The sequence below is a fragment of the Chaetodon trifascialis genome, chromosome 18 (assembly GCF_039877785.1).
Source record: "Chaetodon trifascialis isolate fChaTrf1 chromosome 18, fChaTrf1.hap1, whole genome shotgun sequence".
NCBI lineage: Eukaryota > Metazoa > Chordata > Actinopteri > Chaetodontiformes > Chaetodontidae > Chaetodon > Chaetodon trifascialis.
In genome coordinates, this window is record NC_092073.1 from 8,756,529 (window position 1) to 8,773,165 (window position 16,637).

A 16,637-nucleotide genomic window follows, 5' to 3' on the forward strand; every position below is an offset into this window, starting at 1 on the left:
GGAACAATAAAAAAACTGCTCCACATGTGGATGAAAGACGAACACAGAGTCTGTTCTGATTCACACAGACAAGATTTTACACAAACTTTGTCGGCACAGGAGAGCAGATTCAGGACTCCGAGTGCTCGGTTAAAGTGTAAACAAAGAATCAGATTATATCCAAAATGCACAAATCCTGAAAACTGATCTCCAGCGCCAAGGCCCCGGACCCTCAGGAGCCCCAAGGATCACTGTTGGTTTTGGTAATTTGACAGACGTATCAGACGTTCAGTATTAACTAATTAACAGTCTTGCTTCATGAACTCATGTTGCTGCCCTGTCATGCTGTCACCTGCGGCCGTGTGTCTTTAAGACCATTTTTAGTTCATGTTGTGTTTATATGGGGCATTTTTCAAAATAAAGTTGCATCAAATCAAATTCTGGAGCCAGATATTATTCCAGCATAGAAGCAGTGGGTCTCTGGGTGCATCACAGGGCTGCTGATGTAGAGGTGGCAGAGGTTCAATGAGAGGCCCCTAAAAGATGAACGTCTTTATCAATATCTTTAGATTTTGTCATCTGTAAAAGTAAATGTCTTCCAGAATTGTACCGTCTCATGAAGAAGAAGCCTTTAACATGTAACGCAGACTATCATGGGACATAAAAACATGTTTTTACTGCCGTCATCTCTTAAATACAGACCCATCACACTTAACATAAAGGCCTTGTTTCCCGTTCGGCTCCTTCCTTTGAATGAGGTCTAACAAGAGCTGAAGGTAGTCAAGCTGCTTCACATGGGATTTCTGGATTTGTGCTCTTCTCACTGCTTTACAGCAGCTTGGACATCATTTGCCCAATAACATGGACCTATTAAGAACTATTAAAACTGCTAAATGAGTAGAAAATGGCCTCCTGAATGTGAAGCCAGCTGCAGTTCATGTGAGGGTCAGGCTGTGTAAATCTGCCTCCGTGTCAGACCATCTTCCTCACACACTGAAGGTCTTATTCTACGCTTCAGTGTGCCAGGCAGGGGACAGTTTGACTTGATACTGTATCCTGACGGGAGGACACGAGGCTGCCTGGACGGGGGAGCTCAGCGGGAGCAGGACAGGGAGACAACAACAGGAAAACACCACTAGATGTCACTCTCACTACTTAGATTTTCCTGCTGACTGAGCCATGCTGGTGGCGGTTCGGATCCTTGAAGAGAACAATGACAGAACAACACAGTCATGATCATAATGAGTCGACGCTTAAGCTGCATAACACAAATCACACGGTGTGAACGTTCACGTGAGACGTGGAATTGGTGTGAGGTACAAATGTACACGGTCGTGATCGTGGATGTCCATATTTACCTCGCTGAATTTTAACCTGTGATTCGTATGTGAGGGTGGTGAGTTTAAGTGTGTCAAATGAAGATGAAAACGCCACAAGTCGACCACAAGAAAACTTTTCTCCACCTCGACTACTGTCTGTTCGAGGCGGGGACGACCACAGAGAGCCAGCGCGAGTCGATCAGGTCAACGAGGCCTCGCTAATGAGTCACGACTGAAACTCGCTCCTATTGGTGGCAACAGGCTTCGATTCACGTGTGGAGACTGAGTTTCTCCAGGTGAAGAGAGGAAGGGGAGAGAGAGAGAGAGAGAAAAACAGGAAACCCCTCCTGTTCCTCCATCATCACCTCCACCTGTATTTAGGCAGGCTGTAACGGCTGCATGCATGTACCTCGCTCTATTCCTCTCCTCCTCTCCACCCACTGAGGGAGGATGGGAGAAAAAAAAAAGAGGGTGTATTAACCTGTCGTCGTGTCGTGTTAACCTCCGCCGCGCTTGAAAGGTGGGTGGGTGGCTGTTGGAGGAGGGGTGGAGGGGCAGACGTGAGCAAAGAGGAGAAAGTGACAAAGAGGAGAATAGGCGGAGGAGGGAGGAAAATGGAAAGAGGGCAAGGAGGGAAAGGTGGAGACAAAAGGAGAAGGAAGTCAGGAGTCAAAGGGTGAGTCAGAGACAGAGGACAAAGACAGAAATGGAAGAGGGAATGTGAGGCGGGCAGCGCTCTGTCCTTCTCTTTTTCTCACTCTCGCTTCCCTTCCTCTTCCTCTATCACCCGTCACCCTGACAGGGCTGGTAATTGGACGTGGACCTCTCTCTCTCTCTCTCTCTCTCTCTCTTTTTCTCTTTCTCTGTCTCTCTCGCTCGCTCTCCCCCGTGGCTCTGCTCCTCAGCGGGAGCCTTGGGGCCCAGAAATAGCTGATGACAAGATAGCGGCTGCCTTTCATTCTGCTCAAGGTTACCCCACCCTTCCTTGACAGCCGAGGGGGGGCGGGGGGTATTTAGGTGCGTGTTTGCTTAAACGTGTGTGTTTGTGCGTTTAAAAGAGGGCAAGTCGAAGAAAGAGTCTGTCTTTTTCTGTCCATTTTCTTTTTAGGCCGTCCCGTTGACCTTCCTCCACCTCCAGAACACACACACACACACACACACACACACACACACACACACACACACACACACACACACACACACACACACACAGTGGTGATAGCCTAGAGTTTAGAGGTTGCAGTGGGAAACTTCCAGGTATGAAGGTGTGAAGCAGGATGTTGGTAAAGAGCACGGAGTCGTCTTACCCTAAAAAAATAAAGGTTAAACAAACACACACACTCTCTGCTGCACTCACTCACACACACACACACACACACACACACACACACACTCTTCCTCAGACTGACAGCAGGAACTGTTCCTGCTCGGGCGGTTTCTTGACCCAGGTGCCGAGGCCCGTTTCCTGCAGAGATCTGAACCACTGCTGCTTCACTGTCTGGTAGGGACGCGCCGCCATCTTGGCCTCGCAGTACATGAGCTGGCGGTCCGCCGAGCCGGACACGTGGATCCCCAACTGGAGACGACGAGCGAGAGAGAGAGAGAGAAACGGAGGAAAGACAGAGAGAGCAATTGGGAGTGAGATAAAAGCGACACAGAGACAGACATGAAGATAGGGAGGGACAACAAAGAGAGGAATAAAGCCGGGGCAGAGAGGCTAAAGGTTTCACCGAGGAGGGGGGGAGAGGAGCGACCAAACAAAACGAATGAGCCGGCACAAATGCATTTGGGTGGGGTTGGGAGGTGGTGGGGTGGTGGGGGGACTTCAACAGCTGTGTAATCTCCCCATTTAAATTTCACAAGCAATTGAACATTCTCTGTGCTTTTTGCGCATTCCTATTGTCGCGAGGGGAAACAATGAAGATCGGTGGGGAGACAAGTGGGGAGAGAGAGAGAGAGGGAGAGAGTGAAAGTTTCTTTTGGAGATTAGTGTGACTGCTCTTGCGTGGCCCTTATATACGGCGTGCAGGGAGCACTTAGGGTGGGGGCCTCCTCGAGTACTCCTCCAAATAATTATGGTTTCATAGTCATTATGCTTTAACGGCCGCCATTTGGCGATGCAGGCAGTGTCTGTTACATAAAGTTTCACAATGGAAATGAAAGTGCAGCGGCTCTGCGTGCTGACATTAAAGATCTGAGCTGCCACCTTCTGATAGGCCGCATAGACAGCAGACGTTACCGGCCAACACATTTATCCGCGGCAGAGAGGAAGTTCCACGTCCTCTACAGAGTTCACCTGGAGTGCTGCGTCTCTGAGTGAAACATGCGTGCTTTCTGACTGGGTGGATGCTGGCATGGATTTCTGCAATTACTGCGTGTATGTTGGTGCTTGCATGTGATTCCTGCACATTGTTTGTGACAACACCTGAGTAATGCCTCCTGCTTTCCAGCAGAGGAGCGTTTGCAGGGAGCGCGACTGGAGCAGAGCAGTGAAACACACATTAAGTCATATCAAAATGGAACTATTGTTCAGGCTCTTATTAATTAAACAGTACATCAGAATATTTTGCCAACAAGTAAAAGATACACTGAGGGCGGTTTTTAAATTAACATTTAAATTAGTGGAACTTTTTCACTGCAGATATTTCGACATGTCATAACAAGCAAAGCGCAGTGTAATTAGTAATATCAGCGATGGCTGTGTTCCATTTTGTTGTGCCAGTGCTCTGCTGTTATGTACACTGGTGTTTGTATATTGAACAGAGCTATCATTAATGTTACACCTGTGCTGTTTCTACTAAAATGTCTGCTGTGAGAAAGCAGCTGTAGAGTGGGAGGAGCAGTATTTTTCCCACTTTTAACACGTTGACATGAACGTCTCTGGTTCAAGCCCAGCCTGGGCCCTTTGGTGTAGCACGCTCTCCCTCATTTCCTGTCACCTTTCAGCTGTAAACAATGCAATAAAGGCAAAAATGCCCTTTGTTTCTGGGAAATCCTGCAAGTTTGGTTCGGCTCTAAATAGTACAACACCCATGAACCCTGGATGTCATTTCAAGACAAGAAGTCTTCAGAGCTGCAGCTAATTCAGAATTCTTTTGCTGCGACTGGGAACAAAACCCCACATCACAGTTGGTAAATGACCCTGAATCTGAAAGTGAACTAATTCAAATCACTGAATGCTTTATCAAGTTCCTACAAAGCAAAATGTTGCTTTGGTTTGTGCACACAACAAAATTTTAAGCTCATGATTACATGTTTCCTTAAAAAAATGAAGCTCATTTTATTAGCACATGCATGATTTCTTCTCATCCAGTATAATTTTCTATTGCGTGTTTGATTCAAGTGATCGACGTCTTGGAAGTCGCTTCAGGTTGTCTGTGTATTTCACAGTTGCACTGATGCATGTAACTGAGCCTGGCTTTTCTTGCCTGTGGCCTCACCTTGCGGTAAAGCCTGCTCCAGCGGGTGAACAGGGCGTGCTTGCAGAGACGCGAGGGGGTCCCTGATTCCCGTCTCTGCCCGGTCGCCGTGTTGACCACCTCCAACTGCGCGTCACCCAGCGTCCAGTTGACACTCACACAGGAGGCCTTCCCCGGCGGCTGATACTCGGCACTGCTCAGGCCTACAGGGAAGACAACAGAGAGAGAGAGTGACTTCATTACGTTCAAGGTACTCACTCACAGGTGATCCAAGTGATCTTCACTGTGCAAAACAAAACATTTCATTTTAAGTGTTACAAAACACTTGTGAGCAAAACCCAGACAAGAAGTAGAAATTTGCAATTTTCCTTTCAAACCTTCACTTTGTTGTTTTTCGTTTAACCTTCCGTCACCCTCCCCTCGCTCTCTCCCTGAGGCTAACGGCAGACATGAAGTTTTGCAGCGCTGCAAAAAGCCGAGTCAACCCGGGCCTGAAACTGCAGCTTTGATATACCCTCAGCAAGAGAGGCAGGGAGGTGAGAACAGGAGGGCCATTGAGCATACAAGCACCGTGTTCCTGCCTTTGTGCGAGTGCTTGTCTGCTCTTGAGTTCCTGCAGTTAACAGTGTTTGAGTGTTGCCAGCTTTGATGAATGCTGTAAATATTATCTCTGTCTGTCTCTCTGTCCCGCCCTCCACCTTCTCGCTCTGAAATAATTAGCCTCGCCAGCAAAGCACACAAAGGGATCAGTGGAGGAAGGAGAACAGAGAGGCAGAGGGAAGGTGGAGGTGAGCGGCAGTCACATTGGGTTCCACGTAGAGAGGTTCTGCATCGAGCACTCGGGTGTTGGCAGAGGCGCCGGGCCGGTGGTGGAAACGGAGCTGACAGAGGGGTGAGAAACGAAACAGGGCTCGGGGCCAAAATGTCCTTGAGAGGCCACCCTGAGTGTTTCATAGGAGCGAGTATATTCTGCGTACGGAAAATGGAGGAGCTTTGACTGAGTGTTGGAGCTGTACAGCCTGGAGCGGCAGAAAATGCCGAACCACACACTGCTCGGGGACAGAGAGAGAAACGGGTCTGCCAGAAGTTTCAGGCAGCTGGAAAGAGGAGTATCTTTCTACTTATCTTTACATTTTCAATGCAAGTTGCCAGAGCGAGCCAAAGGGCTAAGGACCCAATCGCCAGGATGTACATCTCTGCAAACCACAGATATATATGTTCAAACTTTACACTTCAATTTTATGTTGGTTAAGGTCTGATTAGGTTTCGTCATAAAAACCCTTTGCGTCTCATTGCAGTGGTCTGCTGCTTAACAGTCATCTTGCCTTGCTGTCGTGCCTCCGCCAGCTGATGAGAAACATAAGTTCATATTAGAAACGTTGTAGAAACGTTGATACGATACATGCAAGGCATACATATTTAATGTATTCTTGGTTTGCAGAAATGCCAACATTTTACTCCTCTGAGTGAGCTGCTGCCTCTCTACACCATCAAAGCTGAACCTGTCTGATGTGGAGTGTTTACTGTGATTTACAGTACAATGCGCTGCACTGTGTTTTATCACAGACGTGCTTTTCCACTTATTGCTGACAATACTTCAACAGAGGAAAACTTGGGTGCAGTATGTGTCACAGTGGCAGAGCCAAACTTTACATGTAGCATGTCAAGGCAGACCAAATCTGACAGTTAAGTGCTGCTTGAACATTATATCCACTCTAAATCTGCAAAACTGTCTTCAGAAAGGAAACGCTGTCTTGGATTCCACCTTGGCTTCAAACCCAGTTATTTATTATATCATGCAATGTTAAAGGTACCTTCGTAGAAAATCAGCAGACAGATTCTGTGTGAAGGGTGAACAACAGTTGCCTCTGATCTCACTGTCTGACAGACAGCTTGTTATAGTACAATACCTGATGTACAATACCACAATACATGCCTGCAGATCATCTCCCTCCTTTCCACACTCCCGTCTTCACTGTTCCATCCACCAATCTCTGCTCGTCTATTCTGCAGATCCTTGGAGCTGGAATGAATTGCCTGCCACAGTAACAATCCTCCAAGTCTCTTATTACCCATCTCTTTTCTTTTGTGGAGACGCACCTCTTTGAACAAAAGACCCTCCTATCCATCCCGCCTTTTTCCTTTCTCTGCTCCATTCATGGCTCATTTCATCCCTTCAATGGACTTGACTCCTCTGTTTCTGTAATAGCCAATTTGATTTTTCCCTCATTGAAGACTTGATCAATTTCTCTTCTGGGAAGTGCTTGGCAGACATGAAAGAGGCAGAATTAGAGCCTTTGGTTATGGGATTTATAACTGTACAGTACACATACCCGCGGCTTAATATCTGAGAATGCTGTGGAGCCACAATAAAGCATAGCCTGAGTGTTTACGTGTACACATCGCATCTATCCTGCATTACTGTGGTGCTGCAGGGTTTCCAAATGCGTTCCTCATGGGGGTGGAGCATGTGTGTGCCAACAGGTGCACAGCTCCTACTGTATAGGGCCAATGGATACTTTAACAATCCAGTTCTTACAGGACCAGAATGAAAAGATCTGCTCTTTCTTGCTGAGTTTGGGGATGTATATGAATATTTCATCATATAAAATGCAATCAAACGTTTTAAAGCAACCACCGATCATACAAAACCCACAGGCTCTCTCCCGGCTAACTTTGAGCTAGCTGTTGATGGTTGGTAAATATCTCCGAAATGTCGGCTGGCTGCTTTGTTACGCTTGCTAAGCACAGGACACATGGATGCAGAGGATTTGTTGTTGTTTAAAGGCCCCTAACAAGTAATGGAAGTTTACCCTTGAAATCAAATCCATTCTCCTCTGACAGTAAGCTCCAACTTCCATGCACACACATTTAACACCACACAGCAAAATGACTCTGAAATGGGAAAAAATGCACTTGTGAAATGAGAACAAAGCAGGGCGTAGCTGTACGACGAGCATGTGTGCACAATCAGCTGCAAAACTGAACAGCCATTATTACTGTTTCCTTTATCTCCTGTTGTTCTGATTCCTCTTATCCCGAACCGACAAAGCCACAGTTTGTGTTCACGCTGCGGTGGAAGTGAACAGCGGGACGAGAGTGAAGGACAAGTCAGCCCATCGATGTGTTTGGCCCTCGGGGTTCAGGTGGAGCTGCTTTGGCTGTGTGCGATAAGTGCGGGCCCTGCGATCGCCAGGAATTTCCTCTCGGGGTGTTGCTTTTAAATAACCCTGGACACACAATAGCCGGGGAGCTCATCAGAGCCAATGAAAGGCTGGAGGAGGAGATGAGAGGAGGTGCACACACAGACATCTGAATGCAACTGAAGCTCTCTTTTTCTTTTCTCCCTCCCTGCCTGGCTGTCTCTGTCTCTTCCCCTCAGCCTGTCTCTCTCTCTCTCTGTCCGAGCCCCCCTCAGATTGAATGGCTGTCTGATAAGGGCCGTGATTACATTGATTTGGTGTAGGGCCATCTCCGCTGTCTGTCCATCTTCCTTCCTCTCCCTTCCCTTCCCTCAACCTTCTACCCTTCAATAGACTTTAGCTGCTCGAGGTATTACAAGTGCAAAGATCTGACAGTTGGGGATGTGTGGACACATACAGAAAACACACATGATGTGTTGGGGGGGTTTGAGTAAAGAGGATGTCAGAAGGTAAAGGTCACGTCTGTATCATTCATCAGCACAAGGAACAGCATTAAGAAAGAGTGTAAAGGACATTGTGCAGCATCACTGTTGTGTTCGCAGGTAAGCCTATAAAAAAAAAAAGCCTATATGGGCATTAAACAAACTATATACTTACTGTGAGATTTACTACAGTTAGAGTGAATAACTTCATATTGTAAGTAAGTATGAATGATGAACAAACGGATCATACGTGACCACAAATGTTAACTGCAGCTTGTAATACCTGAAACCAAAAAACTCCATTCCACACAAGTCAAACGAGTCCATTGAAAAAGCTGTTGAACAAATGATGAGGGATGCTCGCTGAAGGCCGTGGTCGGAGGCTTCAATGATAAATTCGTCCCAGCTATCATCTCCAGAGGACAATTCAGTACAATTATCAATCTTGATGAGGATAGGCCTCACAAAATATTCATCCTCATGGCAACCAATTACCCGGAGCAGAGGCCCGCAACGCGAAGAGCTCCTATGCCCTTCAAGAAGTACACTTGGAACCTGATAAAAGTGCGGTGGATACAGAGAATGCAGTATGCGCTGTATAGCATGTGATTGTCACCGTCTTTGTTCTCATCAATGACGCTCGCTACAAAATGTGCCCTACATCGCTGCGCGTCTCTGTCGCCCAGCCACTCCGACTGGCCTAGATCTGAAGTGATGGCTGATGCAGTTTGTACAAGTGGGGTGTCATTCAGATCCTCTTCCAGCATTCATCTTCACTACAAACGAAAGCCTCAGGTCTCAGTGGAGCCCTGGAGGCAGACATGCCAGGCAACTTCTTCACTGTTGCTTGTCTGACTGGCACAATGTAACTGTGGAGAAGCAGGGGTACATGAGTTGCAAAGTGTGTGTCTGTGTGTGTAGCTGTTGTATGTGTGATCCGTTGTGATTCATTTGGTCTGGAGCTGACATATTTACTGAAAGGAACCTCTGGAAATAGATACTGTATACATACAGCCCAGGATGTGTGTATGGGATGGCCCCATCTGAAAACACAGAGATGCTTTCATTTAGCAGGGAAAGGTATGTCACTGTTTAAAAACAGAAAGAACAGGCTGTCATTTAGCTGGAGAAAGTGAAAACTAGAGAAAAAAGCTTTCACTAGAAGCCAACCAACTTGTCGAATTCTTGGTTTAGTGAGTTTAAATAGCGTTTTAATTAACTGGGGCGGCTACAGGCCATTCCTGGTGCATTTCCATCATACTTCTAAACAGTTAAAAACATAAATCCTTCTTTTTCTGCAACTTAACATCAGGAATAAGAACATTAAAATCATTAAAAATGAACACAAACAGACATCCATGTGCTCCCAGTAGATCTCTGACTGAGATGTTCTGCAGTTCAGTACAGAACTGGCTCCACGTGAAGTTGAGAAGACTAAACTTTAAAGCAGCTATAACCAATATTCCAATCATAACAATGGATTAAATGACAGTGTTTAAAGCAGAAGGGGTCTCCTGCAGTTAAAAGCCCAGAGTTAGCATCTGACTCTCCCGAGCAGTGAAGAGCTTGAGAGCTTTTGACTCACTATTTTGGTTTTCCAGCCTGCAATTTGTCTGTTTTTGTTCACTCTCATATCCTCATTGTCGGCCACAGCAGGCTGTTTTTCATGACAAAACCTTTGACGTGCAGACTGCCCAACAGCAAACAACAGCTAGTTAGGAGCTAACTGGTGAACATAGTGGAGCATTTAGTGTCTAAAGAGCCAAATAAGCCCTTCAGACGCTGGTGGAGACCAACATAGAGACACATGTGAACATTGGGCATACATTTGGGTCAAATGGATGCTAATGTTTCTCTGCGTTGGACAGATGTGTAACTTGGCAACTGTTGAGTGTGCAATATGGCTATATGATCTGCCATATCAACTAAAAAGTAATAATGTATCACAACATGTTTCTGCTGCCCCCAAAGTAGAAAAAAATACTGCAGGTAAAACATGTTGGTAATTGTCATTGTACTTGTAGTCCCAGTTTCAAAGATAAAGCATCAAATTGACTAAAGAGAGCTGATGTAATAAGGTTGACGTGTTTTAGGGGAGCTGTAAGCCCCCTTAACCTTCCATGCAATGGGAATAGATAGATAGATAGATAGATAGATAGATAGATAGATAGATAGATAGATAGATAGATAGATAGATAGATAGATAGATAGATAGATAGATAGATAGATAGATAGATAGATAGAGCATATTATATGACATCAGCTTCTGCTCTTATTGAAAGCTGCTATATTTTAAAAATACAGTATCAGCACAGATAAACAATCACTACTCAAATCAACCTGTATCACTTGTGACATAATGCTAGTGTCCTGAAACCTCTCAAAAGTCCAAAATTACTGTGAGTCTAACTTTAGAGCCAATGATCTACTGCAGCAGTGTCACATGAACAATCTGGGAGTCCATATTCTCATCACTCATGTGGGAAACTGACCAAAGCAGCAATATTTCAGTCAAGAAGTTGTACGTTTCAATGACATCACTGTGATTTCACCATCTTGACAGTTCTGACCTTTGAGGACACGGACAAAACCGGAAACCAATCCAAAAAAGAGACAAATCTCATTACCTGTTGCACAACCCTCAAGATGTCAATATGTCACCAAGCTTGCTGCAGCGGCTATATTGAAAGGACTCGTGGATGAATTTCATTGTGCTACTTTCTGGTATGAAGACATCCCAAAGTCAATGTATTCCTAATGTAATTATCACATTGTCTGACTGTCTGTGTCATCGTCGTACCGCTGAGCAGGGGCTGGTTGCGTCTATGTGTGACGGGCAGTGGGCCCAGGCGCTCCAGCCGCTGGTTCAGAACTCTGCCCAGATGGCCCGTGTGGCGAACACTGCCGACGGTCACGCTATGCAGGTACACTGGCTCCAGGAAGTGGCTCAGCAACGCCCCCTGCAGGCCCATTATGTTCCATCTGAGGGAGAGAGTGGAGGAAGTAAAGAGAGTTTGAAAAGTAGATAAGGAGGGAGAGGTGAGGAGAAGGAGGGAGAAGGAGCATTTATAAAGATGTAGGCGAAGAGGAGAAAGGACAATGAAGGAAATAAAAAGGAGGGATGGCAGCAGTTGGGGGAGGGAGAAAAGAGTCGGGGGGGAAGGAGAAAAAGAGGGAGACAGAAGTGAGAGCTTCAATGACAGCTAGAGACAATTTGATCATTATCTTGATGTGGGACGTGATGAATAACAGCCACTGGACTGACACAAACAGATGCACACACATAATCTGACACACACACACACACACACACACACACACACACACACACACACACACACACACACACACACACACACACACACACACACTCTTCTCCCACTTTCCCTGGATCACAAACGCAAACCATCACCACCTCCACCAACAACAACACTGCCAAGGGTCAGAGCATCAGCATTCATTACATGGAACAACACATTACCATGCGTGCATTCGTCAGTGCCACTGAGGTTAATGCACTGCACGGGGCTGCAGGAGAGCTTGCGGCGATTGCTCAGCGATCACCTCAGGATTTGTTGAGGGGGATCCGCGGATGACACAAAATCACTGGCAGACGCTCGGACGCCTGATACTATAACCAGCTGGTCGTGTGCCACCTACTGTCGAAATCCTCTCTATTTAACCAGCAGATGCTAATTTATGGAAAACGATAATTACAGCGTTGATTAGCATTCCTGCCCTTCGTATGGAGAGTAAAGCCTGCTGTGTGGCCGAGCTGCGGCCTCTCCGGTGCTCCGGCCCAATCAAAGGCGAGACATCATGCTGCTAATTTTTACATCATTGCTCCTTTGTTAATCAATGTCTCTTTATCATGGATGCAATTAAAGCGGCTGCTTGTTTGGTTTTTTTCTCCATCACTTAATAATCACTCATTATGGCTGCTTTTGCTTCCCGAGCAGTCAATTAACATCAACGGCTTTCTGGGAATCGCTGAACGCGCTCGCGAAGCGGCGGCCGCCCGCCTACGCTTTACCTGCAATCTGTCAGCAAGATCTGTCCTTCCCTCTCTCACAGAGAGGAGGAGCTTTGTTCAGAAAAAGGCACACACACACACACACACACGCACACTCGCACACAACCTCAGTGCTCCGCCATAACAGAAATAGTTTAGCCTGAAATATTAATTTACCCAGAAAGCGACACCGTGAATCAGAAACATCTTCTAATCTCATGCAAGAAAAGACAGCCATCTGGCTTGGGTGTGTGAATTTAAAGAGAGGAGACGGGAGAGACCTCTTCTCTCTCTCACTCTCTACATCTATCCTTTCTTCCCTCCTCCGGTAAACGGCGACCATTAAAGTAATGTGTTCATCTGCATAAAACTGCAGTGGAATTGAGAACATCATCGTTATATGAAAGCCATTTAGGCCCCTCAATTAAATCCAGCTGTCGACTTCAAATCAAATATTAGCGAAGGAGCTTCATCGGGCCTGCCTTGAGAAAACAAAATGATGATTATCAGGTGAAGCAATGATCAGGTGAGACACTGGCCATTATTAAAAATGTTTATGATAAGAGCAAAGATCCTAAAATCCCCGTTGGTCAAAGCTGAACTAACTATAATAAAGTGCAGGACCTGAAGGAAGTGGGGGAATAAAAAAGTAATGGGAGGTTGCAAAATGAGTGTGACAGAGGACAAGAGGAGTATCCAGGGGATCACTTTAAGACTGCAGCAGTGTGTGTGTGTGTGTGTGTGTGTGTGTGTGGGGCTGTGTTGAGTCTGCGGTCCTAAGCTCCTCTCAGTTCCACCCTCCACCCTGACCTTGATAAACTGGCCCTTGGTGACCCACTCACTTTAACGACGGCCACCCATCATTTACAGCAATATAAAAAAAAAAAGGAAAGGAAAGGAAAGGGGAGGCTGTGGAGCAAAGAGAGTGCGTCTGCTGTCTGGCCTGGCAGGGCGGATGGAGGAGAGGGGGTGGTGGGAGGGAAGAAAAGCAGGGTGTCCCTTCTCCCTCCCCCGTCACTCTATTTTTTTGTAAAGTAATTGCTTTCACCCCCGTTGGTGACCTGGGTAGATTTAATCACACCATCTCCAGCCCTGGCCAACTGAATCAAATTGGTCAAATTAACAGCGGCTCCACAGGAGAAGGGTTCACCTCTCTCCCTCTCTCGTTGGCTGTCCCTCGCTTCCTCTCGTTCTCGATGAGTGTGTTTGTGCCAATCCTTTCACACACACACAACCGTGGCTCAGCTGTACTCCTGTATGGCTCAGTTGGCACAGTGCGGTGCTTACTAAGCTAAATTCATGGGTTCAGTTCCCGTTGAGGGCCAGTCCTGGCACAGAAAAACTGACACTATATTAAAAATTGATTTCAGATATGTTAGAAAGTACTACATCAAGGGCTGAGGTAAAGAATTGCTATTGTTGAGTACCTTCATTGTGAACTGGCACAATTTTGAGTGTTTTTAGCCAAGCTAACGTCGTGGCTCTAGGGATGGTAACAGCGGTCTCCAGATTGAAATATTTCATACATTCACGGTCCCAGATGTGCCATCATGAGGTCCAAATTGTCCAGTAGTTTGGTTTAAGCCTCAGCTGAGTTTGGTGAGAATTAGCAAATGTTAGCAGGCTAACACGCTAAACTAAGACAGTAAATGTGGTAAATATCGGCATGTTGGCTTCGCAACTGTGAGAATTTTAGCATGCTAATATTAGCATTTAGCAAAAAGCAGTGCTGTTCCAAGTACAGCCTCACAGAGCTGCTAGCATGGCTACAGTAGCATTATACTCATAATCATTCTAAATTACTTCATACTTCATTACTATTTTAGCTTTAAAAGACGAAGTAACACATAATTTCAATCAAAGTAAAAGCCATAAAACATACTGTTGCTCAATTTGATACAATTGGTCTGGTATAACCAGTAGCTTATGGTGGCTAATGTTAGCAAATGTTAGAAAGATAGTGCTGTGTAACTGACATTTCACTTCAGTCAGCAGTCATGCTACTGTTACACTGTTTTAGCTTACACCATTGTCCCTGTGGCCACAGTTCAGCAAAAGTTACACTGACTTTGACTGATGTCATACTTTATTTCCTGTATTCAAATTTCAATTCATTGTAAAATGTTTTTCTTGCTCCAAATAAAGCCCCTGCTGCTCAACGACAATTGCAGTCCCTATAGGAGCAGATGTTCTGCATCTGGACAAGGAATAAAAAGCCTATTTTAAAATCTTTTCAAAATTAGAACATATTGTCACCAAATGATTAAATATCCAGTAAGTGAATAACATCATGCATGCAGTATTTGTGTGTGTGTGTGTGTGTGTGTGTGTGTGTGTGTGTGTGTGTGTGTGTGTGTGTGGGTGTGTGTAGACGTCTCCCTCTGCCTGTAAAGATGCTCCAGTCTGTACACACCGATGCCTTCTCTCCTCACACATGAGGACAGTGTGAAAACGGAGGCAGAAGTGCAAAGCTGTCCTGATTTAGCGTTGCCGTCTGTCCTGCGCAGGCTTGCCAACATGCATTAACAATTTACACAAGCTCCATTGTGTTTTTGCTTGACGAGCGTTACCAGTAGTAAAATACTAGTACTAAAATTCTAGTATAGAAACCAGGCCATTACATTTTGGCATGTACTTGATGAAGTATAAATAAAAAGCCCACAGTGGGTAAAGGGTTGTATGACTAATATGCAAGCTCGAGGAGAGTCAGCCCTGCAGATCTGGAGATTAAAACAATGATGTGATTAATACACTAATTCATTACAACAGGATTAGCCATTCAAGTCACATATGGGAAATCAATAGTCACCACCCGCACTATAAAAGATCTCACATACAGCATGGCTCATGTCAAGACAAACACGCACCTACACACACAGACGGCCTAAGGTAAATATCAGACAAACCTCTGCACAGCTCACGAAGTGTATTTTAAAACGCTTTATTCAAACAGAGATCACTGCTTCTCATAAGGAAGCTAATCTCCTAATAAAGTTAAACCTTCAAACAATCCTTCGACAGCTCATCTCTTACGTAGGCCTCTGAGGTGAAAGAATGTGGTGACCACGTGGTTTGTTAGGAGTTTATGTTCTGATGTTGTGTCGACCTTTACAAGAAAATCAAGGCAGTCCATGCACTAATAGCTGCGATTAGAGAAATCAGGAAATTATATTTAATGGCTTTGGCATTGAACTCCTTTGGCTGAGATCAGCAGCAAGTGCTTAAGATACAACTGCTGATCTATTTAACTTATGAGAGAGACAATGTCAACAAAGCAGCATCAAGACAAAATTGTAAGTCAAAATGGCAAAATAGTGAAGAAGGAAGCATTTTTGGAGTCCAATATCAAACCTACAGGCCAAATCTACACAATCTCAACCAAAGACAGCAAGGATGGCACTTTATCTGACAAGTAAACTGATTGGATTTCCAGTTTAAACTTGCCAAAAGAGACTGGGCTCTTTCAGGTTTAAATCAGGATGTTCAGAATGGCAGCAGGACAGAAAGAGGCTTTTGTCCAATTTAGCTGTGACCCACTTGACAGACAGCAAAATCAAAAAGTGAAATGAGGCAAAATATAAACAGAGAGTTTGATTCTGAGCAGAAAAAGTGGCAACAAAGGAAAAAACACAACCTTAGACCCAGAAAGTAAGACGGTTTCAAACCCAGAGGTAACATCTTCCTCCACTGACCTGCTCATTTTGTCAGTGCAGGACATGGTGATGAGCTGCTCGCCCTGTAAGACGCCGTCCCACGTCTGGACGGGCCCCCGGCACCGCACCGGCACCGTCCCCTCGCCGGACTCGATTTTGGTCCGCAGGTGGCTGCGTTGCTTCCTCATGAGGTGTCTGCTGCTGTGTACTGCCAACACAACACATACAGTCACAGCCTGAGCTTCATCGCTCCACAAGATGTCATTTCTTATTGCAGATGCTCAGTTTAATGAGCTGATAATGAAGTCTGTTATTTCTAAACACAAAGACGCTTCACATATAATCATGTCAGTCAGCAGCAAGATATACTTCCACATTTCTGACCAAAGTAACTCAAAAGGCTCCATTCAGACAGACATCAGCTAAACCATGCAGGAAACAGTCACGCTTTCCAATATTGCTTCAATATAAAAAATCCATTATCTAGTGCACATGAAGTAGCACTTACGTGTTACATTCTCTGTATAATTAGAGATGTTCTCGGCTATTTATTATTGGTGTTCATGTTTAACTAGCTGCATGTAATTGGAAAAAAGTTGAAGTTTATCTAAGCCAATAAACAATAAAACA

The 16,637-nt window shown here is 45.3% G+C and overlaps 1 protein-coding gene across 1 annotated transcript in view; it reads right to left on the minus strand.

Moving 5' to 3' along the window:
• Positions 1-2,159: 2,159 nt before the first annotated feature.
• adarb2 (adenosine deaminase RNA specific B2 (inactive)) overlaps positions 2,160-16,637 on the minus strand; it is a 169,008-nt gene continuing 154,530 nt past the window's right edge. The window contains exons 7-10 of the mRNA XM_070985573.1: positions 16,047-16,215; positions 11,143-11,324; positions 4,739-4,920; positions 2,160-2,874 (exon numbers count right to left, since the gene is read on the minus strand). Coding sequence (XP_070841674.1) covers positions 2,698-2,874; positions 4,739-4,920; positions 11,143-11,324; positions 16,047-16,215 — 710 coding nt within the window. The 3' untranslated portion in view covers positions 2,160-2,697. The remainder of the gene's footprint in view (positions 2,875-4,738; positions 4,921-11,142; positions 11,325-16,046; positions 16,216-16,637) is intronic.